This window comes from Kogia breviceps, chromosome 2 (genome assembly GCF_026419965.1).
Source record: "Kogia breviceps isolate mKogBre1 chromosome 2, mKogBre1 haplotype 1, whole genome shotgun sequence".
In the NCBI taxonomy this organism is placed as follows: Eukaryota; Metazoa; Chordata; class Mammalia; order Artiodactyla; family Physeteridae; genus Kogia; species Kogia breviceps.
The window spans coordinates 25,044,837-25,071,972 of record NC_081311.1 but is presented as its reverse complement, the minus strand read 5'-3'; the positions used below and the strand labels follow the sequence as shown (position 1 = coordinate 25,071,972).

Sequence of the window (27,136 nt, the reverse complement as noted above, 5' to 3'; positions counted from 1 at the left end):
CTATAGTTGTCACTGACAAAGCCCACTGGGTTTCCCGGGAAAAATAAGATGGAACCTAGGTGATAAGGTCTAACCTCTTCTTTTGTGCTTCATCTAGTTTCACTTGCTCATAGGGTGCTGTGTGCAGCAGTCTTGCACCCAGCACTTCAGACCAGGAAAGTGACACCTCGACTCTGAGGCCGTGTGGAGAAGTGCTGCTGCCAATGACACCTCAATTCAAGATAGCAGCAGTGGCAGGCAGTGCGCAGAGACACCGCACACAGAACTGGATGTGAAGCCAGAGCAGCACAGCTGCACTAGCCCCGCGAGAGCTCCAACGCCCCCCCGACCCCGTCCCCACAATGAGGAGAACCATATAGGGCATCCCCACCCACCCCCTGTCCCAAAAACCTGTGCTCTAGAGTGAGAGCTCCCACCTCTCCATTCTCTGATCAAAGAATAAAACTTTCCCTTGTTTCGGAACCAAACTCAGTCTCAATCAATTGGCACAGGCAACACACCAGAGAAGAGGACCCCTACTGGGGCCCAACTCAAAAGGGTTGGTAACATAATTACATTATGTAGTTTGTTTTGAATAAAATAATGGAATGTTAAAAATAGAAAAGATCGGGCTTCCCTGGTGGCGCAGTGGTTGAGAATCCGCCTGCCGATGCAGGGGTCACGGGTTCGTGCCCTGGTCCGGGAAGATCCCACGTGCCGCGGAGCGACTAGGCCCGTGAGCCATGGCCGCTGGGCCTGCGCGTCCGGGGCCTGTGCTCCGCAACGGGAGAGGCCACAGCAGTGAGAGGCCCGCATACCACAAAAAAAAAAAAAAAAAAAAAAATAGAAAAGATCTTAAAGAGATCATTGTTTTGCAGACCAGAAAACAGAGGCAAAGAAAAACGTAGCAATTTGCCCCAGGTTCCCATAGCTTGTAACAAAGCTCAGAGGAAAACTCAGGTGTCCTGCCCCATTAGAACGCACAGTTTCCCCATTGAGCAGGTTTTCATTTTATTTTTTAAAGTGAATTTTCCAAGCCTTAACCAGTTTGAGTCTTTAGTGGTATCTCGGTATGAAACTGGAAACGAAGTGGTGAGGGTTTGTTTTTTTTAGCTAAAAGCCTTTATGGGAGATCTCAGTGTGTATGTGTACGTGTGTGTGTCTGTGTGTCTGTGTTTCCTCAAAATAATCAGTTGAAATTACCCTCCATTCCAGGGCTATCATGGACTAGGCTAAATACGTACAGCAATATTTGGAGGGGTCTTAGTTACCCTACCAGGCACCAGCAGGGGAAGCTAGTAGTGTTCAGGCATCCTGCCATCATGATGCTGAGCAGGGTTCTCTAAGGACCACTGCCTAAAACGTTCATGGGGAACACAGTCCCCCGCACAGGCAGGGAGATCTGGCCTCAGCACTGCTGGGTCAATCCACTTATCATTTCCCCATGGGGCAGCAGTATCCTCCAGTAAGGAGAAACCACTGACTCTCCCCAATAAGAGCTGAACTACGTGAGTGTACAATGCCTGGTTTGGAGCTCAGTGAAGGGTTGTCTAATTCACTGTGACAGTCATCCGAATCCCTCCCCTCTGATCAGAGGAAGGGAAGATATCTGAAGCAGAAAGAGGGCCTTTCGGTGGTACCTATATCCCTCCTTAGCCAGGAAGTGCAAGGTAAGTCCTGATTATACAGACCCTTGGGTGGGTTGTTAAACATCTGTATGTCTCTCATCTATAAAAGGTGTGATCAGATGAGCTTTAAGATTTTCCTAGTTCTAGTAATTCTAACAGAAATGAATACATATGAACCTTGTCACATAGATTATGGAGTCTATACATATTCTTCCAGGTAAGAATTTTTATCTTTACTTTTTAGGATGAGTTTTTTATCTCACTGAATTTTACGCATCTTGTAATCCTCTTGCATCCTTTTGCATTTGTAATCCTCTTATGTGAGGTATGATGCTTCATCTTGTATTATAACTTAGATTTTAATTTATAACAGAGAAGGATTGTAACTTCTCTTCCTACTACCAAGATCCATATCTCATCTAGAACTGTGTAATACAGAAAATGATAATTTAAGAAAAAATAGCATTACCACTGTTTCTTGGCCTTTCTGTATTTTAAAAAATATTATTTTATGTAAAATGCACCATGAACATGGTGGAAAGAATGGTATCACTTTATGGTAGGTTAGGGTTAGGTTTAGGTAAGGAATTGTGGTTTGCCACCCAGCATCAATACACCTTCCTTCTGGAAAATTTCTTGAATATCCATTGAGAAACCATCTCTCCCCTATTTTCAGGGTTGAGTGGAACAGATCTGACTCCCATTTCCATGGCTGATTTTAAGTCAGTTAGCATTTCTCATCCTCCTGTCTACAGTGATTAGTTCAGGGTTATTATTAAGACATTAGGAGGTATTTACTAAGCCTTCTGAAAAGGAGAAACTTCTTTTCTCTTCCTCTTCCCACTGTAGGAGGCTTTCTTCCTTGATGATCTGATGTGACATTGGTACCTGTGGCATTTGGGTACCACTAAATGAAGCCTAAGATGAAACTAAAGACATATTATACAGACAGAGAGGAAAACAAGATCCTTGATAATATCGTTTGAGTTGCTAGATCAAGCCACAGCTGAGCCCAGACACACTCTATACTTTATAGTTGATTGAGTCAATAACCCCCACTTTAAAATTTTTGGCTCAAGCTGGTTAGAGTGGTACTTTTCATTTGTTTGTTGGTTTGAATTTATTTAAATAAAATAATTTATTTTATTTTTGGCTCCACTGGGTCTTTGCTGCTGCACGCGTGCTTTCTCTAGTTTCGGTGAGGGGGGCTACTGTTCATTGCAGTGCGCGAGCTTCTCATTGTGGTGGCTTCTCTTGTTGTGGAGCATGGGCTCTAGGCACGCGGGCTTCAGTAGTTGTGTCACGTGGGCTCCAGTAGTTGTGGCACGCGGGCTCAGCAGTTGTGGCTCGTGGGCTTAGTTGCTCCGCGGCACGTGGGATCTTCCCAGACTAGGGTTTGAACCCATGTCCCCCGGCATTGGCAGGCAGATTCTTATCCACTGCGCCACCAGGGAAGTCCCTTTCTTTCATTTCTAACCGATCCTCTTGAGGTTAGATGGGGCCATTTATCTAGTCATGGCCAAGGAGATGTTTCAGTTTTTAGTAAAAGCACTTAATTGCTAATTCAAGACCTTCCAGCACTCTTCCCATACCATGGCACTGAGGAGCTATTAGCTGGTGGAGCCTCTGTCGACTTTGTTCCCTGAAAGGCCGTGTGGAGCAGAGAGCCTGTCAATCCACAATGAACTTACAGCCTGAGTGAGATATAAGTCATTAGGGTTTCAGGAATAACTGCCACCACAGAAAATCTTGTTCTTTCCCATACACCAATAGAGTACCTTATGTTCCACCCTCTGGGCTGTGGAATATACTTTATACACAAGAATTACTCTAATATATAAGGTAAAAATGCAATAAGGCCTCTGTAATTAGTATTTCCACAGATTATTGACATGTGAATATGAAAAAGTAGGTTGGAGTAGAATTCAATATATATATTTTTAAATTCATGTATAAGGCACACTTACTGGGATATTCAGATAAATCCTGCTGACACAAGCACCATCCTCTATACCCCAAACACAAACTTCTCCTGACTGTGTGAGAGTCTGTAAAAGAAAGAAAAAGAAAACTCAAATGGAAAACAAGACTTTGCTATGGCAGTATGTTCTAAATTCCTTTCTAGTATGTCAATTTGATGATTTAGTATAAAATTTCATTTTATTTATGTGGATTAAAATTACAATTTCAACATCAATACTTCTGATTTGAACAAATATTAACTATTACCTTTAATGCAATTTAAGTAACACATAATAACTAATTAGGATTACAAAAGTGAAATAAAGTTTTTTTTTTTCTGTGTAACATAATTGAAATAAGTTACTTGGAAATTCAATGTATTTCCTAGTGAATAAGCCTAGAAATAGAAAATCACAATTGGTATTTTAAAAAGTTAATAGACTTTGCTTTTAAGAGCAATTTTAGGATTACAGAAAATTTGAGCAGAGAGTCGAGTTGCACTTCCCTCCCTGCCCTTCCCAATATCCATACAATTTTCCCTGTTACTAACATCTTGCACTATTGTGGTATATTTGTTAGAATTGATGAGCCAATATTGATACAGTGTTATGGACTAAAGCCATAGTTTACATTAGGGTTTACTCTTTGTGTTATACATTCTCTGGGTTTTGACAAACGTACGATGACATGTAACCATCATCACAGTATCATACAGAATAGTTTCACTGCCCTAAAAATCCTCTATGCTTCACCTCTTCATCCCTCCCTCCCTCCCCACTGAACCTCTGGCAACCACTGATTGTTTTTAGTGTCTCCACAACTGTGCCTTGTCCAGAATGTCTTACAGAGGGAACCATACAGCTTTCTCAGATTGCCTTCTTTCACATAACTGAATAATATTCCATTGTACGGATGTACCACAGTTTGTTTATTCATTCTCTTATTGAAGGACATCCTGATTGCTTCCAAGTTTTGGCAATTATAAATAAAGATGCTATAAGCATTCACGTGCAGATTTTAGTGTGGGCATAAGATTTCAACTAATGTGGGTAAACACTAAGAAGCCCAATTGCTGAATCATATGGTAAGAGTATGTTTAATTTTGTAGAAACTGCCAACTGTCTTCCAAAGTGGCTGTACCATTTTGCCTCAGTAGTGAATGAGGGTTTCTGTTGCTCCATATCCTCACTGGCACTTTGTATTGTCAGTGTTTCGGATTTTAGACATTCTAATAGGTGTGTAGCATTGCTTTAATTTGCAATTCTCTAATGACAAAAAATGTTGAACATCTTTTCATCATTCTTATTTGCTACCTGTATATCTTCTGTGTTAAGGTGTTTATTCAGATTTTTTTTCCCATTTTTCAATGGGGTTGTTTATTTTATTGTTGAGTTTTAATAGTTCTCTGTATATTTTGGATATCAGTATTTTATCAGATACATGTTTTGCAAAGATTTTTCTTCCAGCCTGTGCTTTGTTTTTTCTTTCTCTTAACAGTTTCTTTTGTAGAGCACAAGTCTTTAATTTTGATGAAGTCCAGCTTATCAATTTTTTCTTTCATGGATTGCATTTTTGGTGTGTGTCTAGAAAGTCATTACCAAACCCAAGGTCACTTAGATTTTTCTCCTTTGTTATCTCCTAGGAGTTTTATAGTTTCGTATTTTACATTTAGGTCTACAATCCATTTTGAGTTAATTTTTTGTGAAGGGTGTAAGATCTGTGACTAGATTTTTTTTTTTTGGCATGTGAATGTCCATTTCCTCCTGCACCATTTGTTGAAAAAAACTATGCTTTCTCAATTAAATTGCTGTTGCATATTTGTGAAAGGTCAGTTGACTATATTTCTAGACACTGTGCCATTGATCTGTTTGTCTATTCTCTCACGAATACCATACTGTCTTGATTACTGTAGCTTTATAGTAAATATTGAAATTGGGTAGTGTTAGTCCCACCCAATTCTAGAATCAGTAAGTTCTAGAATCAGTTTATTGATATCCACAAAATAATTTGCTGGGATGTTGATCGGAATTGCACTGAACCTATAAGCCAAGTTAGAAAGAATCGACATCTTAATAATACTGAGTCTTCTTACCCATGTACATGAAATATTTATGCATTTATTTAGATCTTGTTTGATTTCTTTCATCAGTTTTATAGTTTTTCTCATATATATCTTGTACATATTTTGTCAGATTTATTCCTATTTTACTTTTTCAGTGCTAACGTAAATGGTATTGTTTTAAATTTCAAATTCCAATTCTTCACTGCTTGTATAAGAAAGCAATTGACTTTTGTATATTAAACTTGTATGCTGCAACCCTGTTATAATCACTTAGCTCCAGAGGGATTTTTTATTGATTCTCTGGGATTTTCTACATAGACAGTCAGGTCATCTAAGAACAAAGTTTCATTTCTTCCCTTGCAATCTTAATACATTTATTCCCCCCCCCCCTTTTTTTTTTGTCTTATTGCATTAGCTAGGACTTCCAGCTGATTTCATTAAGGTTTTCTTTTTTAAAGATGTCCTTTATCAGATTGAAGAAGTTACCCACTATTTGTTGTTTGCTGAGAGGTTTTGTTTTGTAATGTTATTATTAATTATTTATTCAATTTATTTAATAGATATAGGTTCAGATTATTTCCTCTTGTATGAGTTTTGGTAGATTGTATCTTTCAAAGAATTGGTCCATTTCATCTAAATTATCAAATTTGTAGGCATAGAGTTGTTCATAATATGGTTGGCCCTCCGTATCTGTGGGTTCTGCATCTTCAGATACAGAGAGCTGACTGTACTATGCCATCTTATATAAAGGACTTGACCATTTGTGGATTTTGGTATCCACAGGGAGTCCTGTAACCAATGCCCCATGGATACTGAAGGATGACTGTACTATTTTATTATCCTCTTAATGTCCCTGGGGTCAGTAGTAATGACCCCTCTTTAATTTTCATTTCTGATGTAATTTGTATCTCTTCTCTCTCTCTCTCCCTCCTCCCCCCACTGCCTCATTAACTTGGCTAGAAGTTTATCAATTTTATTGATCTTTTTAAAGAACCAGCTTTTGGTTTCTTAGATTTTCTCTACTGATTTCCTATTTTTAGTTTCATTGCATTCTGCTCTCATTTTTATTATTTTTCTTCTGCTTACTTTGGATTTAATTTTTTTTTCTATTTCCTAAAGTGGGGGCTTAGATTATTGACCTTAAACATTCTTTCTTTCTAATATATTCATTGAATGCTATAAATTTCCCTCTAAGCCCTGTATTCACTGCAAAATCCCATAAATCTTGATATATAGTATATTCATTTTCATTTAGTTCAAATTTTTAATTACTCTTAAGACTTCTTTGAGCCATGTGTTATTAGAAGTGTGTTGTTTACTCTCCAACTATTTTGGGGTGGGGGCAGTTTCCAGCTACCTTTCTGTTATTTACTTCTAATTTAATTCCATGTAGCCTGAGAACATATTTCTTTTAAATGGTTAAGGTATGTTTTATGACCAAGAATGTGCTCTATTTTGGTAGATAATTCACATGAGCTTGAGAAGAATGTATATTATGCTATCATTTGATGAGGTAGTCTATAGATGTCAATTAGATCCAGTTGATTGATGGTATTGTTCAATTCACCTATGATTTTGATCTTCTGCCTGCTGGTCTGTCTCTCTGAAAAATTTCTTTTAACATTCTTTGCAAAGCAGTTCTGCTAGTGACGAATTCCCTCAATTTTTATTTGTCTGAGAAAATATTTTTTCCTTCACTTTTGAAGGATAATTTTGCTGGATATAGAATCCTGGGTTGTTTTTTTTTTTTCTTTCAACACTTTAGATATTCACTCTACTTTTGCTTGCATGATTTCTGAAGAGCAGACACTGTGATTCTTATCTTTGTTTCTTCAAGGGTAAGGTATTTTTTCCCTTTGGATTTTTTCAAAATTTTTACTTTGTTTTTGATTTTCTATCATTTGAATATAACAAACTTTGGTGTAGATTTTTTGGTATTTATCCCGCTAGTGTTCTCTGAGCTTCCTGGATCTGTCATTAATTTTGAAAAATTCTCAGCTATTATTACTTGAAACATTTCCTCTGTTCCTTCCTTCCTTTCTTCTCCTTCTGGTATTCCTATTATGTGTATGTTATATCATTTATAATTGTCCCATGTTCTTGGATATTCTTTCTTTTTCATTCTTTTTTCTCTTTGCATTTCAGTGTTGAAGGTTCTACTGACATTTCTTTAAGCTTACTGATTCTTTCCTTTGCATATTCAGTCTATTGATGAGCCCACCAAAGGCATTCTTCATTTCTGTTACAGTGCTTTTTTTTTTTTTTTTTTTTTTTTTTTTTGCTGTATGCGGGCCTCTCACTGCTGTGGCCTCTCCCGTTGCGGAGCACAGGCTCCGGACGCGCAGGCTCAGCGGCCATGGCTCACGGGCTTAGTTGCTCCGCGGCATGTGGGATCTTCCCGGACCAGGGCACGAACCCGTGACCCCTGCATCGGCAGGCGGATTCTCAACCACTGCGCCACCAGGGAAGCCCTGTTACAGTGCTTTTTATTTCTAATATTTCTTTTTTTCTTTCTTAGAGTTTCCATATCTCTGCTCATATTATCCAGTCATTCTTTCATGTTGTCCACTGTTTCCATAAGAATCCCTAGCATATTAATCATAGTTTGTTTTAAATTTCTGGCCTGGTAATTACAACATGTCTGTCATATCTGAGTCTAGTTCTGATGCTTGCTCTGTCTCTTCTGTTGTTGTCTTTTAGTATGCCTTATAATTTTTGTTCAAAGCTGGACATGATGTACTGGGTAAAAGAATATGAATTAAATAGGCTGTAGTGTGAGGTTTAATGTTTATCTGGCTAGGAGTTAGACTGTGTTTACTGTTTGCTGTAGCTGAATGTGTCAGAAACTAAAATTTCCTCTGGTGTCCTTGTTTTGGTCTGAGATATGCAGTTTCTCCAGTTGTAATCCCCCTGGGTACTGGCTCCAGTGGTGGTTTCTACTTCTGGGCATCTGCTCCAGTAAGTTGTAATTCTTTGCATCTGCCTGTCTGTCTCTATAATTTTGGGGGGAGTGGTTTTCCCTATGACCTCAATTCTCTGATGGGTCTAAGAGGAATTGTTGATTTTAAATTTATTCAGCTTTTTTCTTTTTAAGATATATTAATTAATTAATTTTATTTATTTATTTTGGGCTGCATTGGGTCTTTGTTGCTGTGCATGGGCTTCCCCTAGTTGCAGCAAATGGGGGCTACTCTTCATTGTGGTATGCGGGCTTCTCATTGCGGTGGCTTCTCTTGTTGCGGAGCATGGGCTCTAGGCACACGGGCATCAGTAGTTGTGGCTCATGGGCTCTAGAGTGCAGGCTCAGTAGCTATGGTGCACGGACTTAGTTGCTCTGCGGCATGTGGGGTCTTCCCGGACCAGGGCTTGAACCCGTGTCCCTTGCATTGGCAGGTGGATTCTTAACCCACTGCACCACCAGGGAAGCCCAATTCAGCTTTTTACTTGCTGTGAGGTTCTTTACATGCTGGACTGGAAACCCAAAGTTCATATTCATTTTTACAGATAATTTTTACTCTTTCACAGGATCAAGACTGAAAGCAGCTTAAAGTAACTGCAATGTGATACAATTTAAATTCTGTTTCTTGAATACTAGGGGGTGGGTAACATGATACTGTGGATCAAGTATCTAAATCCTATACATGAAAATCTTGTATTAAACTTTTTTATTGAGTTGAAACAACCCTAAAAACAGACATAATTCTTATCAGAGAACATCTGGAAGAAAAATCACATAATCAGAATCTGAAGATTGGAAGAAACCTTAAGTGTTAACATATTCCATAGTCTATGTACTTTTTTATTTGCTAGAACTCCCAAAATCTTAATGGATTTGTTGATGAATCATATGAAAAGTGAAATATGTTTCTTGAGATCAACTAAAAGTAAGCAGTTAAACACCAGACAAAAATTTTCTTTTCTGCATGTAGAGGGAAGGTTTTTTTTTTTAAGTAGACTGAATGCATGTTTTGTGCATGGCAACTATTTCATTCTCATTTGCAGATTGGGCTGCATCACTCTGAGAGGGTAAACACTAATAGTTTAGTAAGTGTTGACAACTCATTAGAAATGAATGTGCTTAACAATCTGGCTTGGAAAGCTTGGATGGTGAATACAAACAGGATGGCTCCTACAGGAAACTCTGCTCAATATCATGTAGCAACCTAAGTGCGAAAAGAATTTGAAAAAGAATAGATACATGTATATGTATAACTGAATCCCTTTACTGTACACCTGAAACTATCACAACATTGTTAACTATACTCTAGTATAAAACAAAAAGTTTAAAAAATAAAATAAACAAACAAACAGGATGGCTCCTAAGATTTTAACTGCTTTGGTCATGTTCAGAGACTTAATATTATGAAGTCACAATATGACGATGTCATTCTAACTGGGGAGTAGATTTGATGATGGAAGTGGGTTGGCATTTCTACCACATCTTCAAGAGTACCTTTGGGGGACTTCCCTGGTGGTCCAGCGGTTAAGACTTCATGCTCCCAATCCCAATGCAGGGATTTACAACAGGTTGCACATGAACTTCCAAAATCTTACCCTTAAATCCTACTGTGAAACAATACAATATTCCTTACCATGCAGTATTCATTTCCAGGTGTGATAAAGTCTGTTGCCTGAAATTTCCCATCACAAGCCACTAGCAGTTTTTCAAAGGTTGGCTCCTCATCAAAAGTGTAAATATAAATAGATCCCTATAAATATACCAGAAAAGAAAAAAATAATGCAATTGTGTGTTCAGTTCAACAAATAGTTATTAAATGCTTACTGTGAACAAGGCACTGTGTGAGAAAAGGTAGTGGGAAAGTAGAGATAAACTCAGTAAGGCCCTGACCTTGAGAAGCTTAAAATATAAATGTTTATTGATTCATTCATTCATTCCTCAATTAAAATAATCAATAAATAGGACTCTCTTCTTTTCTCCATTTCCAAGCATTTTTTTAAGATTACAATACATAACAAAGCACTTTTTCCTGACTTTAAAAATAATGTCTATTCATGCAGAAAATTTGGAAAATGTAGAAAACTAGAAAAGTTGTTAAGATGAAATAACTTCTATCACATACTAGACCATGGTGGGCACTAACAAAAACTTTTAAATGTACACTTGTGAAAATTGTAGAGGTGTGGCTGAAGCTGTTACTTATGATTTGTTTATCATTCTCAGGTTCCAAATTCACCTCTCCAAAAAGTCTATCCTGTACATTATGCATCCTTGCCAAGTAATTATAATACGGTATGTTTATTTAACTAGCAATAAGAAGTCTGCTTTCAACTAATCACAAGTTCTTCAAGTTTATTTGGGTTAAACATGAATATTTTCGTTCCTGTTTATCTAAAAAATACAACTCTGTAAAGTCTAAAATTTGGTAGGAATTTACTGATTTTACCTTTCATTCATTTACCTTTCATTAATTCCTTCAACAAATATTGAGTGGATACACTGTGCCAGACACAGCTCTGGATGCTGGGGCTGCATCAGAGGACAAAACAGACAAAAGTTCCCTGCCCTTATGGAGCTTACATTCTACTGGGGAATTTGGTCAATGAAAAAGATATCTAAATAATATATATTGTAAGTTAAAGAGAAATAATTGTAAGAAGAAAAAAAGAAAGCAGGGAAAGAGGATATGATATGGCAAAATAAGAGTGTGAAATTCTAAACAGAGTGTCCAAGAAAGGCTTTACAGAGAAGATGTGTTTACATTAAAGACTTGAAGGAAATGAGGAAGGGATTCATGTGGATTCTGTGGGAAATGCATTCCAGACAGAAGGAACAGCCAGTGCAAACACTCTGAGGGAGGAGCATGCCTGGTGCATATAAGCAAGCTGCATGATGATCAGCATGACTGAAGCAGGGTGAATAAGAAGAGTCATGGGAGATAAGGCCAGTGTGGGGAGTGGAGTCCACATCATGAAGGGCATTGTAAAGCATAATGAAGATTTTGGCTTTTACTCAGAATAACATGGGGCACCATTGGACGGCTCTGAGTAGTAGAGAGGGATGCTTTGCTCACTTTGGCTGCTATGTTGAGTACACATAGTCTATTCTATCATGTACTGAGAAAAGTATATTAAAATCTCCTATTGAGATCATGATTTTGTTTTTCCTTGTCATTTTGTCATGTTTTGCTTTATATATTTTGAGGCTATTTTATTTGGTACATATATATTTTTAAAGTTTATGTATTCCAAGTGAATTTAACCTTTCACTATTCTAAAATAAGCCCATTTATTCTTAGTAATGATTTTTGCCTGTATGTCTTTTTTGCCTAATATTAATATATCTCCAAAGGCTTTCTTTGGTTAACGTTTGCATGATATATCTTTTCCTATTTTCTAAATTTACTTTCAATTTTGAATTTATTTTCAATGTTACTGTATTTTTAAAAATTTACTTTCAATCTTATGCTTTAGATATGTCACTTGAAAACAGTGCAGAGTTAGTTTTGGATTTTTTTTAAATCAAATATGGTAATCTTTGCCTTTTAACTAGACCAACTATTCTGTTTTGCTTTAATTGTAATTACTAGTATATTTGAGATTAAACACTACATTTTAATTTATGCTTTCTATTTTCTCACTTGTTTTGTGTTGCTTTTGCTCTCTTTTCTTACCTTGTTTTGCATTGTTGTTTTTTAACATTTCACTTCCCCCCTCTATGATGTGGACATTTCATATGATGTTTCAGTTCTTTTATGGTTACCTTAGCAGTCAGAACATGCATACTTAACTTATAAATATCAGAAGTTACTTAAAACATTTACTCTCTTCCCAGGAAATAAAATAAAATTGAAATACATTATTCCATTTACTCCTTTCCCTCCAACTTACATTATTGTTGTCTGGAATTTTAATTCAATGTTATTTTTAAACCCAACTTTGAATTATTTGTGCTGTTTTATACAGTCAGTGTTCACTTACATTTCTCTACACATTTACTACTGCTCTTCATTCTTTTTGCATCACAGTCCTTCTACCTGGGGTCATTTTCCTTCTGCCTGAAGTACATTCTTTAGAGTTTTCTCTAGTGATGATGTGCTAACAAACTCTCAATTCTGGAGTGTCTAGAAAGTCTTTTTTTTTTATTTTATTTTTTTTTTATTTTTATTTTTTTTTGCTGTATGCGGGCCTCTCACTGCTGTGACCTCTCCCGTTGCGGAGCACAGGCTCCGGACGCACAGGCTCAGCGGCCATGGCTCACGGGCTTAGTTGCTCCGCGGCATGTGGGATCTTCCCGGACCAGGGCACGAACCCGTGTCTCCTGCATCGGCAGGCGGATTCTCAACCACTGCGCCACCAGGGAAGCCCTAGAAAGTCTTTTTTTATCCCTGTACTGAAAAGTATTTTCCCTGAGTATAGAATTCCGGGTGGTAGTAACCTTATTTCACTAAATCAGGGGTCAGCAAGCTTTTTCTATAAAAGGACAGCTAGTAAGTACACTAGGCTTTGCAGGCCATGTGGTCTCTCACAACTACTTAATTCTACCATTGTAGTGTGAAAGCAGCCATAGACAATACGTAAACAAGTGGGTCTGACTGTGTTCCAGTAAAACTTTATTTACAAAAACAAGCAGCAGGCTGGTTTTGGCCCATGGGTCTACAGTTTCCTGACCCCTGCACTACATGGAAGATCTCATTCCACTCTTTCTTACTTACATTATTGCCAGAGTAGTCAGCTGTTAGTGTAACTGAAAGTCCTTTGAAATAATCTGGTTTTTTCTTTGACTGCTTTTAAGATTTTCTCTTTGTCTCTGGTTTTCAAAAATTTCACTTTGTTAAGTCTAAGTGTGTATATTTTTCCTGCTTGGGATTCATTGGGCCTCTTGAAGCTGTAAATTCATGTCTTTAATCTGTTCTAGAAAATATCTCTTTAAATATTACCTCTGTCTTACTCTCTCTCCTCTTTGGGATTCCAATCAAATACATGTTAGATCCTTTCACTGTATCATTCATTTCTCTTATCCTCCCTTCTGTATTTCCCATACTTTTGTCACTTGGGTTCATTCTGGACAACTTCTTCTGATCTATCTTCCAGTTCATTGATTCTCCAGTCTTCTGTCAGACATATTCATTTAATTTTTTCTTTGTTAGTATATTTTTCTTTTTTAGAACTTATATTTGTGTCTTTCTCCCTTCTGTTATGTTACTTTTTTATTGTTTCCTGTTCTCCATAGATATTTTAAATTTGTCATTTATTAAAACATCATTAGCACAGTTTAACTTCTGGTAATTACAGAAACTTAGGTCTTTCTATATTTAAATTTAAATTTCTTTGAGGCAGAAAATCATTGAACTTTACTTGTAATTCATCTAAAATAATTGCCTAACAATAGAAACTAATATATCCTGACCTAGGAGTCTTCCCAACAGTATAATTCAGGTGGGCATTTGATTTTATCCTGTATTTATTTCCCTCCCTTCTTCTCTTACAGAACCTGTGTTTTCCTAAGAGAACCACCCATGATCCCAGTCTCAGTTCATGTTTGGGTGGATTGACTCTACCCAGGGTCCAAGGGTAGACTTGTGACTTAGGCCTGGTCGATGACAGTTTAGAATCCCTCTGGACATAGTACTTGACCCAGGGGTAGAGAGGTGACCCAAGTTAGTACAATGAGTCTAGATTCCAGAACATTTTTTTCCAACTGGTATCTTTCTACCAGGGTCACCAAGAGGATAAAAATACAAAATTGGAGTTGCAGAAGGCTCTCTTGACACCACAGGGGCGAGTCTGCATAGAAAAGGAGGAAGCAGAGAGGAAACAGAGCCAAGATATGGCAGAAAAACAAGGATGCAGCATCATGGGAGCTCCTGGATTTATATCAATTCCTTGCTTGCTTTCAGTTATACACACAAAAACAAACAAACAAACATCCCTCTGTTATTTAGGTCTTTTAAATTGGGTATTTTTTCATTTGCAAGCTAAAGAGTCCTGACTAGTAGTGTATCATTATGCAACACACTCTGCCCTTCATTCCTGTCATGCAATGATGATAATTATAATATCTGAAATTTCATGTCAAGAAACCACCATCTAGCATACCTTGTCTGTCTGAATCAGCAACATTCTGTAACTGGGAGAAAACATCAAATGTTCCACAGGCCCTTCAACCTCAAGAAAATCCTCTACTTTGTAATTTGTATCTTTAATAAGAAAAGAATACACAAAGCCATCCTAGAGACCAAAAACAATGAGATAAATGAAGAAAATTAGTCTTGATCAAGGCATAGTATTCAATATACTTTCCTCATCAAACAAGCTAAGAATTATTGATTACCATCTACTATTCATTTTTGGAATCATCATCTATGTTTACATTATCTAGAATGCCGTGGCTTCTTACCTTTATTTAGCCAACTTTTAACCATGTTTCCTGGTCAATTTTCAATTTTATCTCTTCTGTGACACATTTTTTTCAATTACCTAAAATTTTACTGATCTCTCCTTTCTTTGAACTTCTTTAGCATTTATTGTCTTACCATAGTCTTCATTATATAGGAGGTGGGGCAGATGAGGCAGAGTTTATCATGTGGCTGGTATCCAGAAGTCTCCTTACTTCAAAGACCTTAGCCTTAATGTATGTATAATCATCATTGTGTGCATTTCTTAAATCTCTAAATGACTCAAAGGTAGGGAGTGTGCTGTTTATTTCCTTTGTATTTTCTTTTCTAGTTTTTTCACACAGTGCTAGAAACAGGGCAAGTATCCAGTAAAAAAGGATTGGTTAAATGTTGATCAATTAGTTGTAAACAGCTTTAGGTTAATTTAACTACTCTCAAGAAAAACAGCTGGGTTTAGACTTGAGACCTGGGAGGAGAAATGTGCAAGGTGCTTTCTCCAAGACCATCATAATTCTCCATCCCTCACCAGAGCAGATGCTCCAATCTCGCCTTTAAACTAGGTTAAAAAAACACACCAAGGGTGGCCTTGCGAAGGACAAATGCAGACTACATGTAGGAAGAAGTAGTCCGTTGCAAGGTTGGGGAGAGGAGATTACAAGCTACATGTAGGTTAATGAGCTCCAGATTGTTTCTTGTTGGTGGAGCTACATCTCTCATCCTGACATCATTGCCTAGCTGCCCTTAGGTTCCTGGAGATGTGATCTGTGGCAAAAGAAGACACAAAGCTAACAGTGTTCTGGGACGGCTACCAGTAGACCTGAGATTTTAGTGTAGGTCAGCTCCAAACCTTAGCATTGATTACAACCACATGGAAATGTAACTTGGTCTGGCCTCTTTTCATACTTACTGAGGCTGTGTGCCCTAATAAATGAGAGCAAGAACTTTGGAGTTTGCCACACCTGGGTTCAAGTGCTTCTCCACTTACTGGCTGGTGAACTCTGTAAGACTTGACTCCTTCGTGTGTGTGTGTGTGTGTATGTGTGTGTGTGTGTGTGTGTGTGTTTGGGGGGTTGGATTTTTTAATCCTGTTTTTGCTTATTTGCAATAAGATAGATCATTATACTATTATCTCTAATTTTGTATATATTCGAAATTCTTCATAATAAAAAGTTTTACAATAAACATCTCCCCCAAACAGAATTTTAATTAATAATCTGACAGAACTTGACATCCCAAATTATGGCTCATCATAGTAAATGGCAGCAAATGGAAATTGTATATTTTCTTTTTTTTCTATTTGAAATAAATTTTTAACCATTTTTTAATTGAAGTATAGTTAATTTACAACGTTGTGTTAGCTTCAGATGTTTGCATATTTTCTTGAAAGCAATTAATTTTGAAGAAAAAAATACATTACAATTCCAGAAGCAAGCACACCTCCCTTCTGATATGCCATGGTGACTGGACTGACAAGATTTCTTCCAACTTTGGAAAAGAAAAACAAGGTAAAACAGGTGACACGTAATTAAAAGTGCTGTACAGAGTAATTAATCTCACTTGCTTTCCTAGGACTATTCATTTCTTTGTAATTCTTCTTTCCACAAATCAACTTCCTATCAGGATATGTGCTATGCTTCTCAAACAATGAAGAATAAAAGCTGCTTTGCAATGACTACTGATGTAAATCACACAAGTTTTTTTTTTAATGTTCTGTATCATCAGATCTATGGAAGTAACATTGTGGAATTATATAGTTAATATATTTTCTTTTTTAGGAAAGAAATTGTCAGAGATTTTAAGGGATCAGAAAGAAAAAAGACAAAAATTGTATTAGTATTAAGCTGTATACTTAAGATTTGTACATTTTATGGTACATAAATTTATACCTCAGCAAATAAAACACAGTGGACTTAAAAAAGTAAAAAGAAAACGTGATCTATAAGAACTTTGTTATTAATGAAATATTGTCCTGGGGAGAGTAACAAAAAGCATATTACCTTTTATGTAGATAAACCGCAAGAATTACAAGATCAAAGGCTCAGAGACATGTATCAGACTTTTACTTACTGAACAATACATGCTTGGCATTTTGCCAGATGCTAAGACACATACTGTCCTTTCCTCCAAAGACTATTCACCCCAGCAGTCTCTTCTTTCCAATCCAACTGCCACCAGAGTCCAGGTTGCTATGACTCCTGGCCTAATCTAGGTGCCTGCTACTTATAGCCACCTGCTTCTAGGATTGTGCTTCCCTGAACTATGGATAATTAATCTCCCCAAGCACAATTCCAATTGGGGTACATCCCCATTCAGGAGTTGATGTCAGTCCACTGTCAGCTGAATTAAGTATAAATGCCTTAGTCAGACATTCAAGGTCAGATATGGTATCAGATAGATGTCCCTTTGTTCCCCACTATTCCTGCATAACACTCGATGCTGCAGACAAACTGGACCACTTCTTTTTCTCAGCCTTCCCCATGTTTTCTTGTTTATGCAGATACCATTGCCCCAAAACCCACCTAACCTCATCTCTGTCTGTCTGTGAACCCATCCTTTAAGGGCTATTTTAAATGCCACCTACAAAATGACTTAACTTGGCAGTTTTCCCTCATCTGAATTCCCATAGCACTTTATGAAGTTCTCCTCACATCTTAATTTTCCTGGCTGCAATTATTTGTCAACTTGTCATATTCTCTTTAATAAAATATAAATCAGCACCTTGAAGGTGCTGATTATGAGATTATATATTTGCCACCTATGTCAACTTGGAGGCACCTTGCTTAGTGTCCTCCACATTGTAGAGCTGGATAAATATTTACTTGAAAGTATTTATAATGTATCATGAAAATAATTTTTAAAAATAGTGTACAGGAAGGAAATAGTGAACAGTATAAGACTACATACAGGGGCTTCCTTGGTGGTCTATTGGTTAAGACTCTGTGCTTCCACTGCAGGGGGCACAGGTTCGATCCCTGGTCAGGGAACAAAGATCCAGCATGCCACGAGGTGTGGCCAAAAAAAAAAAAAAGACTACATACAACTAAGTCCTAAATTGTATAAAACATTACAAGTGTGATAGGGATTTGGAAATGCGAAACATTGTTTGATAATTCACTTTACAAACACACAGAAGTGCCAATTTACTCCCTAGCAATCTCTGGAATTAAACTATAGAGCCCAAGTTTGAGTAAGTCACAGTTCCTAACTCCAAAGAGTTGGAGACTAGTGGCAAAGACAGACAGGCACATGGGGCGTTGTAACAGCACAGGATGAGGCTCTAACAAAGAAGTGAGTCTGACGGAACCCCAGATGGGGCACCTGATTTTGCCTGTAGGTTGGGGTGAGGACAGAGGAAGGCTCCAGAATGGATGATTTTGTCAGGTAGACAAGGAAGAGAAGGGCATCCTAGACAAAGGTAACTACCAACGCCAGCAGGCAGAATTTAGAGAGAGCACAGGAATGATGAGAACTTCTCAAAGGATCAAGTGGGAGAGCTGAAACTGGAAAGATAGGCCAGAAAAGAGGCTTAGTTTTTAGAGAGCTGGGGGATGGCACTGTGGACATGGATCTGAGGGTGGACTGGGCCTGAAGAGTACAGGTGACAGTGAAGGGAAGAGAGATGGGGACTGGGGTAGGAAAGTTGAACCTAATGGCTTCACTTTCTCAGTGGAGTGAGTCAGGGAGCAGGTAAGGGACATGCCGCCGGGGAAAACTTGCTGTAGGAGGTGGTGTTTGAGCTGGGAACTGGAGGATTCAGAGAGTAAGGTGGCAAGGGAACGAGCTGGGTGGTATATCTGTGAAATGATGGGAAGAAATGACTGGCTAGATCAGGAAACTCATACTGGGGAGTAGCAGGAAATAATATTAATGGCGCAGGTAAGATCAGATTAGAGAGGGCTTGAAATCAAGGCAAAGTAGTCCTTGAGTTATATGCTGAAAATGGTCTTCAAGAAATGCAGTTTGGCAGGGATGAGATGCCTGATTTGGGTCAGCTGCAGATGAAGGTCAATGAAGTCAGCCAAGGTTGCTGCAGAAATCAAGGTGTGAAATGATAAGAGGAATTGGAGTGGAGAGTGCATTGGTCAGGTTGGAGAACCTTCCCTGCTGAGAATCTCTTCTCAAAGTGTCTACACGTAGCCCCTCACAAGGTGATATTGGCTTCTCTGACTGAGGCCCAACTCTGGCCACAGCTGATGGGACCAGGAATGGACACCAGATCCAAGGAGAATAGGTCAGATTCTCTCAGAAATTCTAAGCTAGCAACAAAAAGTAATTTTCAAGATGGCAGTTGGTCTCAAAAGAAGGTCTTGTGGAGAAAGGGTCATTGTGGAAGGCACATTAGCTGATTAAACACAACAGGCATATGTATGGGAAAGGATATAGCATAGTAGCTAAGAACTTGGACTCTGAAGTCATTGTCTGGGTTCAGGTGTCAGCTCCATAATTTACTAGTTATGTGAATTTGGACATGTTTCTTAACCTCTTAATGCCTCCATTTCCTCATCTATATCATGAAGATAAAAATGTATTTCCTTACAAATTTGTTTTAAGGATTATGTGAAATATACATATAGAGTGATAGCAGAAAGCTTAAAGCATAGAGCACTCAATAAAACGTTAGCTACAAGAAACATCCAGAGGACTCAGTAATGAACTAGAGGATATAGAAGGAGGAATCAAAGATGTCTCTAGAAAGAGAAAAATAGGGAACAAAACATCCACTGTCAAGTGCAAAACATCACCAATGGCTACACTTCTGGGAAGATAAAGCAAAGCAGTTTCTTACCCCTTGGTGGTCCGTCTTCTATCTTATTAAGCACAGTTACCTTCAAGTTTTCTCCACTAATCATTAAAAGATGACCCTCTTCACAGCCAACATATAGGTCACTTGTTGGAGTCCAGCAGTGCATAGTCGGGTGAAGCAAAGTATATAGATCGTCTTTAGGCTTCAAGGAAAGATTTAAAACCTTGTGTTAAGACAACAGTCATGGCTTAAGAACCAGAGAAATACTCAGCAAAAACAATGTCCAAGACAAAACAGATGAATATGCAGTGGCTTCTCTGGTTGTGGAGCACGGCTCTACACGCTCTGGCTTAGTAGTTGTGGCGCACAGGCTTAGTTGCTCCGCAGCATGTGGGATCTTCCTGGGCCCGGGCTCGAACCCATGTCCCCTGCATTGGCAGGCGGATTCTTAACCACTGCACCACCAGGGAAGTCCCACGTAAGTCTTGAGTAATAACTTCTACACTGTTTCTTGGTGGACTTTTTGATATCTTGGATCTAAGAAAGTCATTGTTTAGCTAAAATCACACCATTTGAGGAAGATTTTGGTCAACCTTTCCCCTCCTGGTTCTGCAGGGGGGCATGAATGTGATTTTCCTTGAGTGGCTATGGAGAGGTTGGCGTCGATCCTCTGCTTGGTTAACTGCCACGGGGAATAAGAGGATACTTTGTCTGCCTCTGGTAGCCTCTCTAGTTCATGAAACATCCTACTTGACTTTGATTCCATGGAAAACTCAGAGAGAAGTGCACAAAATCTTTGGGACGTACCTAGAAGAAATGTCGCTTTTGGGAACTAAAAATAACATGGACCAAGGGTCTATGGCAAATTTTTCCTGTAAAGAACCAGGTAGAGAATAGGCTTTGCAGATCACATAGGTCTCTGTCACATATCTCTTTTTTAAAAAATCACTTAAAAATGTAAAAAACAGGGCTTCCCTGGTGGCACAGTGGTTGAGAGTCCGCCTGCCGATGCAGGGGACGTGGGTTTGTGCCCCGGTCCGGGAAGATCCCACATGCCGCGGAGCGGCTAGGCCCATGAGCCATGGCCGCTGAGCCTGCATGTTCGGAGCCTGTGCTCCACAACGGGAGAGGCCACACAGAGAAAGGCCCGCGTACCGCAAAAAAAAAAAAAAAAAAAGTAAAAAACAGTCTTAGCTTGAAGCCATGTAAAAGCAGGTGACAGTTTGCTGATCTGTGCCTTAGATGATAATATCTCAGTGTTATGCCCCCTGCAGCCTTAAACACTGTGTCCACCAGGGGAGAGGTCACTCCCCCTTCCTGTCCACACAGAGGAGGCTTCCTTGTAAGTCCTGGACCACCTGCTTTCCTTCCCAGAGGTCAAAATAGCCATGGCAGCTATTCTGGGCATGTGCCTTCCACGGCACTGATTAAGATCCTGAATTCAGGGTACCATAACATGGCATAACATAACATAACATGGCATTCTTTCCTTTCTATTTTAACAAGTCAAACATACTACCTTACTTTTATTTATTTATCTATTTACAGATGTATTTGTTTGTAACATAACATTTAATACTATATTAGTTTTTTTAATGCTATACTATTATTTAGAATTGCATTAGCTACAACATAACGTCTTTGTTTTCTTTAGGCATCCTTACAGCCATACGAACAGAAAACATTTTTTTTTTTTTTTTTTTTTTTGTGGTACGTGGGCCTCTCGCTGTTGTGGCCTCTCCAGTTGAGGAGAACAGGCTCCGGACGCGCAGGCCCAGTGGCCATGGCTCACGGGTCCAGCCACTCCGCGGCATGTGGGATCTTCCCGGACCAGGGCACGAACCCGTGTCCCCTGCATCGGCAGGCGGACTCTCAACCACTGCGCCACCAGGGAAGCCCGAAAACATTTTTAAATAATATTTTTATTTGTTTCTAATTATAAAAGTGGTACATCCTTATTTGGGACAGAAAACATTTTTAATAAGCTAATGGCCAAATTAACCGAATTCTTAAATTCCTTGAGAGCTCTGTATGTATTTCATTCCTTTATTCATTCATCTAACAAATACTTACGCTACATAACAGGCACTGTTCTAATTACAGGGATGTAGCAGTGAACAAAATACACACACACACACACACACACACACAAACCTGCCCTCATGGGGCTTACATCCTAGTGAGGGAAAACAGAGTAAAAATAAGTTAAGAAGTTAAATATATAGAATGTTATGTGTTGAAAGTGCTGTGGGAGAAAAATAAAGCAGGGGAAGGTGGAATAGGTTTCATAGTTGGGGAATACTGTAAACCTATATAAACAGCCATTTTTTCATTCAAAACTCTTCGATAATGCAAGCCACCAAGTTGTAATACTCAGTTATTTGAATAATATATACTGCTCTTTAATTTAGGAAAGGTTTACAGATACAAGGTAAAGCAGGTGTAGCACTGCCAAAGTAACTATTCTGCTGAATTCCCAACTGATATAAATTTGTTGAATAACTGATATTTCCACAAACATTTATTGGGTGTTGATTATATAGCAGGTATATAGTTAGCAGTGCCAACTGCTAAGAGAACCCTCTTCTCAATAGGATAATCACCTATCGAGGGAAGAAGTAGTATCAACAAACACCAGAATCAGAAAACATAGTAGGCTATATAGTAGAAGAGTGTCTAACAAAAGAATCTATGAGAAAGCAATTTGTTCTTCTTGGTAGAGTGAAGGAAGTGGACAGAGAGAGAATTATCATTTGGGATGGACCTGGAAATATGACTAAGGCAGAAATCATACACAGGGGCACTCCACATGGTAATTTTTTTAAAGGATACATTGTCTTTAATTGTATGATTGGCCTATTTCATGCCCTCATAGCCTTGGATTGTCAGAAAATAAATACTTGAGTAACAATTTCGCCACCCAGTGAGCAGGAAAAAAAAGGGGATAATACCACTCAAAAGGATTAAACTGTTGCTGATTAATGACATTTTTGTGGTTGTCTAAACTGAGATTTGACTCAGAGGGAAAAGAGTTACTCACTGACAACCATTATTTAATCATCATTATTTAAAAGTTGCCTGGGTTGTCCTGATGACCTTAGACTATAAATCACAAAAAGACAGACTCTTACCTCATATGGCAATGGGCTCAAAAATCTTTAAAAAACCACACATATCTGGTTCTCACAATACCAGTGAATCTGTATGTATGCCATAGAAGGTGAGAACTAAAACGTGGAATTTTCTTGCCTTGGTATATTAAACTAGTACTGTGTGTGGCTTTTCTTACTTTAAGATAAACCTGGGCTTGTCTTCCTATTACTTTCTTCCATCAGTAAATATGTTCTGTGCCATTTTAAAATGAATGTAATATTATGTGGTGCAAGCAGAAACAATAATTTTCAATCCTGGAAATTGAGAATTTTAAAAGAAAAGGTGCCAATAGTGTTTAAAAGTATTTGTTGGTAACACCACCTCCTTGTTCAGTCCTCTGGAATCAAACATTTTGTTTTTGTTTGTTTGTGGGTTTTTTTGTGGTATGCGGGCCTCTCACTGTTGTGGCCTCTCCCGTTGCAGAGCACGGGCTCCGGACGCGCAGGCGCAGGCTCAGAGGCCATGGCTCATGGGCCTAGCCACTCCGCGGCATGTGGGATCTTCCCAGACTGGGGCACGAACCCGTGTCCCCTGCATTGGCAGGCGGACTCTCAACCACTGCGCCACCAGGGAAGCCCTGGAATCAAACATTTTGATCACTTGAGGACCAAATATAAAAAACTCAAGCCCAACTTAATATTGCTTTAGAAATTATAAGCATCTGAATATGTGTCCGAATACTTGAGTTTTAAAAGGAATTTCTATTGAGCAACTTCTGCTTTAAAAAAAAAAAAAGTAGATGGAAAAAGAAAACTGGACCCTTGAGATTAAATTCACTATCTTGGATCCAATTTCTGCCCAGATAACACCTGCCTTTGATTTCCCCCATGCTACTACTGGATCCCATTTCTAATGCCCCAAATAAGTTGTGTAACGTGATGCGGGCCTATTTAAAGTCCTATTTAATGTGCCTTTCTAGTGTTAGCTATAAGAGAAATAAGGGGAGAATTTAATATTTGTAATTTTATAAAAATCCACATTTGTCAATTTTTAAGACCCTTAAATAGGTCAAGTCATTACTGGTTTCTTTGCCATTGGTACTGGGTCACAAGAAATTTCATTCAAAGGAAGAAATAGAATCAAGACATTTGAGATCTAAGTTTAGTTATGCTTTCACTCATTGTATACACATTACTCAACGTTTTAGCAATTTTTCTCACCTTATTTGTCTATAAGATGAAAGAAGTAAATACTGGGAAAGTTGATTTCTAATTTAAATGTAAAGTAAATGGCTTTAATAATATTCCCTGTATGATTTAGAGATGTCATACTTTAATATTAAATTTCTGTTTTCAGAAAAAGGTTAAAATGCACTGAGTTACAGAAGTCCTAGGAAACAAAGATGTCTGTTTACTGTGAGCATTTTTAAAAAATGGTAACTCCACATTTAATTATTTAAAGGTGGCCCTTCATAGCATTTTTCAAATAACAAGAACAATTGCTTGAATTTTAAATGTTTTATGGAGGAACCATCAAGTTGGCACAAAGGGTGAATGATGGGGGCTCCCACAGAAATTTGCTGCACATACACACACACAAACTTGAGATGGTTGAAAATGTGGGTTCTTCCGCATCACAAATGAAGCACAGAAACACTGTTTCAAGTTGTAAACCTTGATGGCTGATGTGTTTGTTTTTACTTTGCTGCCCCACTGTGGCTGTGTGGTTGCATTTCCAAGGGTAAGACCTGTACTATTAAAAGGAATTAGTTATTTTCTGTAATTTAAAAAAAGTCAGTAATTGTCATCCTTTAGAGGAAATACTAAGAGCATACAACCTTTTCCCTTGCTGGCCAGAGATTTTTTGATAAACTAATTACCACATGGAACTATTTTAAACATCTATAGCTTAATTCTCTGCAGTGTTCAGAAACATTGGGGAAACTCTACTTCTGTCCTCCTGGGCTTGGAGCTTTCACACAAGCATTCACATAACACAGGTTCCAGAGGCTCAGCAGAATTCAGCTCCTCACCTTCATCCCAAAGGCCCCGCATGTGTCACTCTCCGCTCCCTGCCTCACTCTGGACCATCACTGCACCTCACTCCCCCTCACTCACTCTGCTCCAGCCACAGGGCTCTTTTCTCAGCTCCTCAAACATACTGAGTTCTTTTCTTCCCCCAGGGCCTTTGCAGGCACAGTTCCCGCTGCCTGAACACTCTTTTACCCTGCTTATAGTAGGAGGAGTGCCTCCTTGTCCTTCAGAGTCATCTCCCCAGAGGCCTTCCTTGAGCAGCATGTTAAACTCTCCCTCACCTCCACGCCCACCTCTCATTTATCCTGTTGTAACAACTGTCACGTTTCGCAACGATTTGCTGTATCTCTTTACTTCTGGTGTTGGTGGCGCTGCCGCTTTGTCTCCCTGGTAGAATGGAAGCTCCGAGAAGCAGGGTTATGCCTGGTTGGTCGCCATACGACCCTATGTAGGCACCCTATGTTGCCTGCAACAGTGCCTGCTACCTACAAGGAGCTTGATAAGTATCTGCTGAATGGAAAACAATGAGTAACTGTTGGCAAACTCCCTTATGAAGCTGTCTTCCACCGTTTTCCACGGCCTCATTTTCTCCTGGATTTGCCCCTGCTTCTGTGACTGTTCCTCCTCAGGCTCTTCTTCCTCCTGTCTCTTGGCTGACTCCTTCCTCTCCGGCACTCTTCCCTGACACCCTCTCTCTCCTTTTCCTCGCCCCCTATCCCCTGCCCCCCCGCCACGCTCCCACTATCCTCTCTGGGGGAATGACTCTGACCACACACTGTGCCTCCAGCCCTGCCTTCTCCTCCCTGACACTAGGTCCAAGTTGCCAGCTTCCACCTGGCATCTGCACCCGGATGCTGCCCAGCACTCCGAAGTCAGTATGTCCAAAACTGAAATCACATCTGGGCCCCCTGTTTCCGTTAGCAAGGCCATCATCTTCCTAGTCACCCAAACTCAAAATTCCAGAGCCTTCATCTCTCGTGGCCTCCAGGGCTAGTCTGAAATAAAAACCAGGAAGATCCTCTCTATCCTGCATGTCTCATGGGATGATCATGAACGCAAATAGGCAAACACGGAGAGGGGCCAGGTCATTACCCTGAAAGTTTCCGCCTCTTCACCCACTAGTCCGGCAACGGCTGACACGGGGAGCACAGGTCCATAGATAGGATCTTTGGGCAATGACTGGGGGAAAACTACATCTGTTTCATTACAAAATGACCCATCTTCCATAGGCAGTTTTACTGATCTGTGGAAAAAAGAGACATCAGAATAATCAGATTAACAGAAACAAGTCACTGATGGAACTGCTGCATATCAGTGGTAGGCAAAATGGGAGGTGTTATAACTCTTAAAAAAACCTAGCAAAAACCAGATGAAACCAAATACTAGATTTAAAAATATATATCATAAAAGTACAAGTAATACACAGTCATAAATTGAGTATATAGGGATTTTTCAAAAATTTTTAAAGTTAATATGTAAAGCAGGAATTGTAAATTTGAACACTGACAGGGGTTAAGCAGGTGATGTGTGGCCAGGTAGGATTGTGGCAGACGGGAAAGTGTTTTCCCTCCTGTGAGACAGTGGAAAATATGTATAGAGGTCTCTTCCTAGTTTCCTGGCACAGAGTTCCTGAAACCCTTGTAAGTTCCTAAGTGATAAGAGCATTAGGAGCATCTTTTGTACTATTGAGGCGATCTAGGTGGGCTCCTAGATGGCTCCTGAGTGGGTGCTGGTCACCAGAAAGACCAAGCCATGACTAGAAGCTTGGAAGTTTCAGCCCCAACTCCCACCCTCCAGAGAGAGCAGAGGAGCTGGAAATGGAGCAAATAATTGATCATGTGACATGAGGAAGCCTCCATAAAATCACAATGGTAGGGAGTCTGGAGAGCTTCCAGGTTGGTGAACACATACACTTGGGAGGGTGATGCAGCCCAACTCCACGGGACAGAAATACCTTCATTCAAGACCCTCCAAGACCTCGCCCTACATATCTCATCATTTAGCTGCTCATTTGTATCCTTTATCATATCCTTTAATAAACTAGTAAATGTAAGTAAGTGTTGCCCTGAGTTCTGTGAGCTGCTCTTGCAAATTAATGGAACCCAAGGAGGGGGTCATTGAAACCTCTAATCTATAGCCACTTAGTCAGAAGTACAGGTAACAACCTGGGCTGCAGCTAGCATCTGAAGCGGAAAGGGGAGGACAGTCTTGTAGGACTGAACCCTTAGCTTGTGGAATCTGATTCTGTCCCTGGGTAGATAGCATCAGAATTGAGTTGA

General features: G+C 39.2%; 1 protein-coding gene across 1 annotated transcript in view; it reads right to left on the bottom strand.

The window, feature by feature from the left end:
- Positions 1–27,136, bottom strand: part of CFAP43 (cilia and flagella associated protein 43) — a 105,459-nt gene that overhangs the window by 62,712 nt on the left and 15,611 nt on the right. Inside the window, exons 5-10 of the mRNA XM_059054358.2 lie at positions 25,950–26,100; positions 19,774–19,933; positions 16,405–16,472; positions 14,689–14,820; positions 10,224–10,340; positions 3,575–3,655 (exon numbers count right to left, since the gene is read on the bottom strand). Coding sequence (XP_058910341.1) covers positions 3,575–3,655; positions 10,224–10,340; positions 14,689–14,820; positions 16,405–16,472; positions 19,774–19,933; positions 25,950–26,100 — 709 coding nt within the window. The remainder of the gene's footprint in view (positions 1–3,574; positions 3,656–10,223; positions 10,341–14,688; positions 14,821–16,404; positions 16,473–19,773; positions 19,934–25,949; positions 26,101–27,136) is intronic.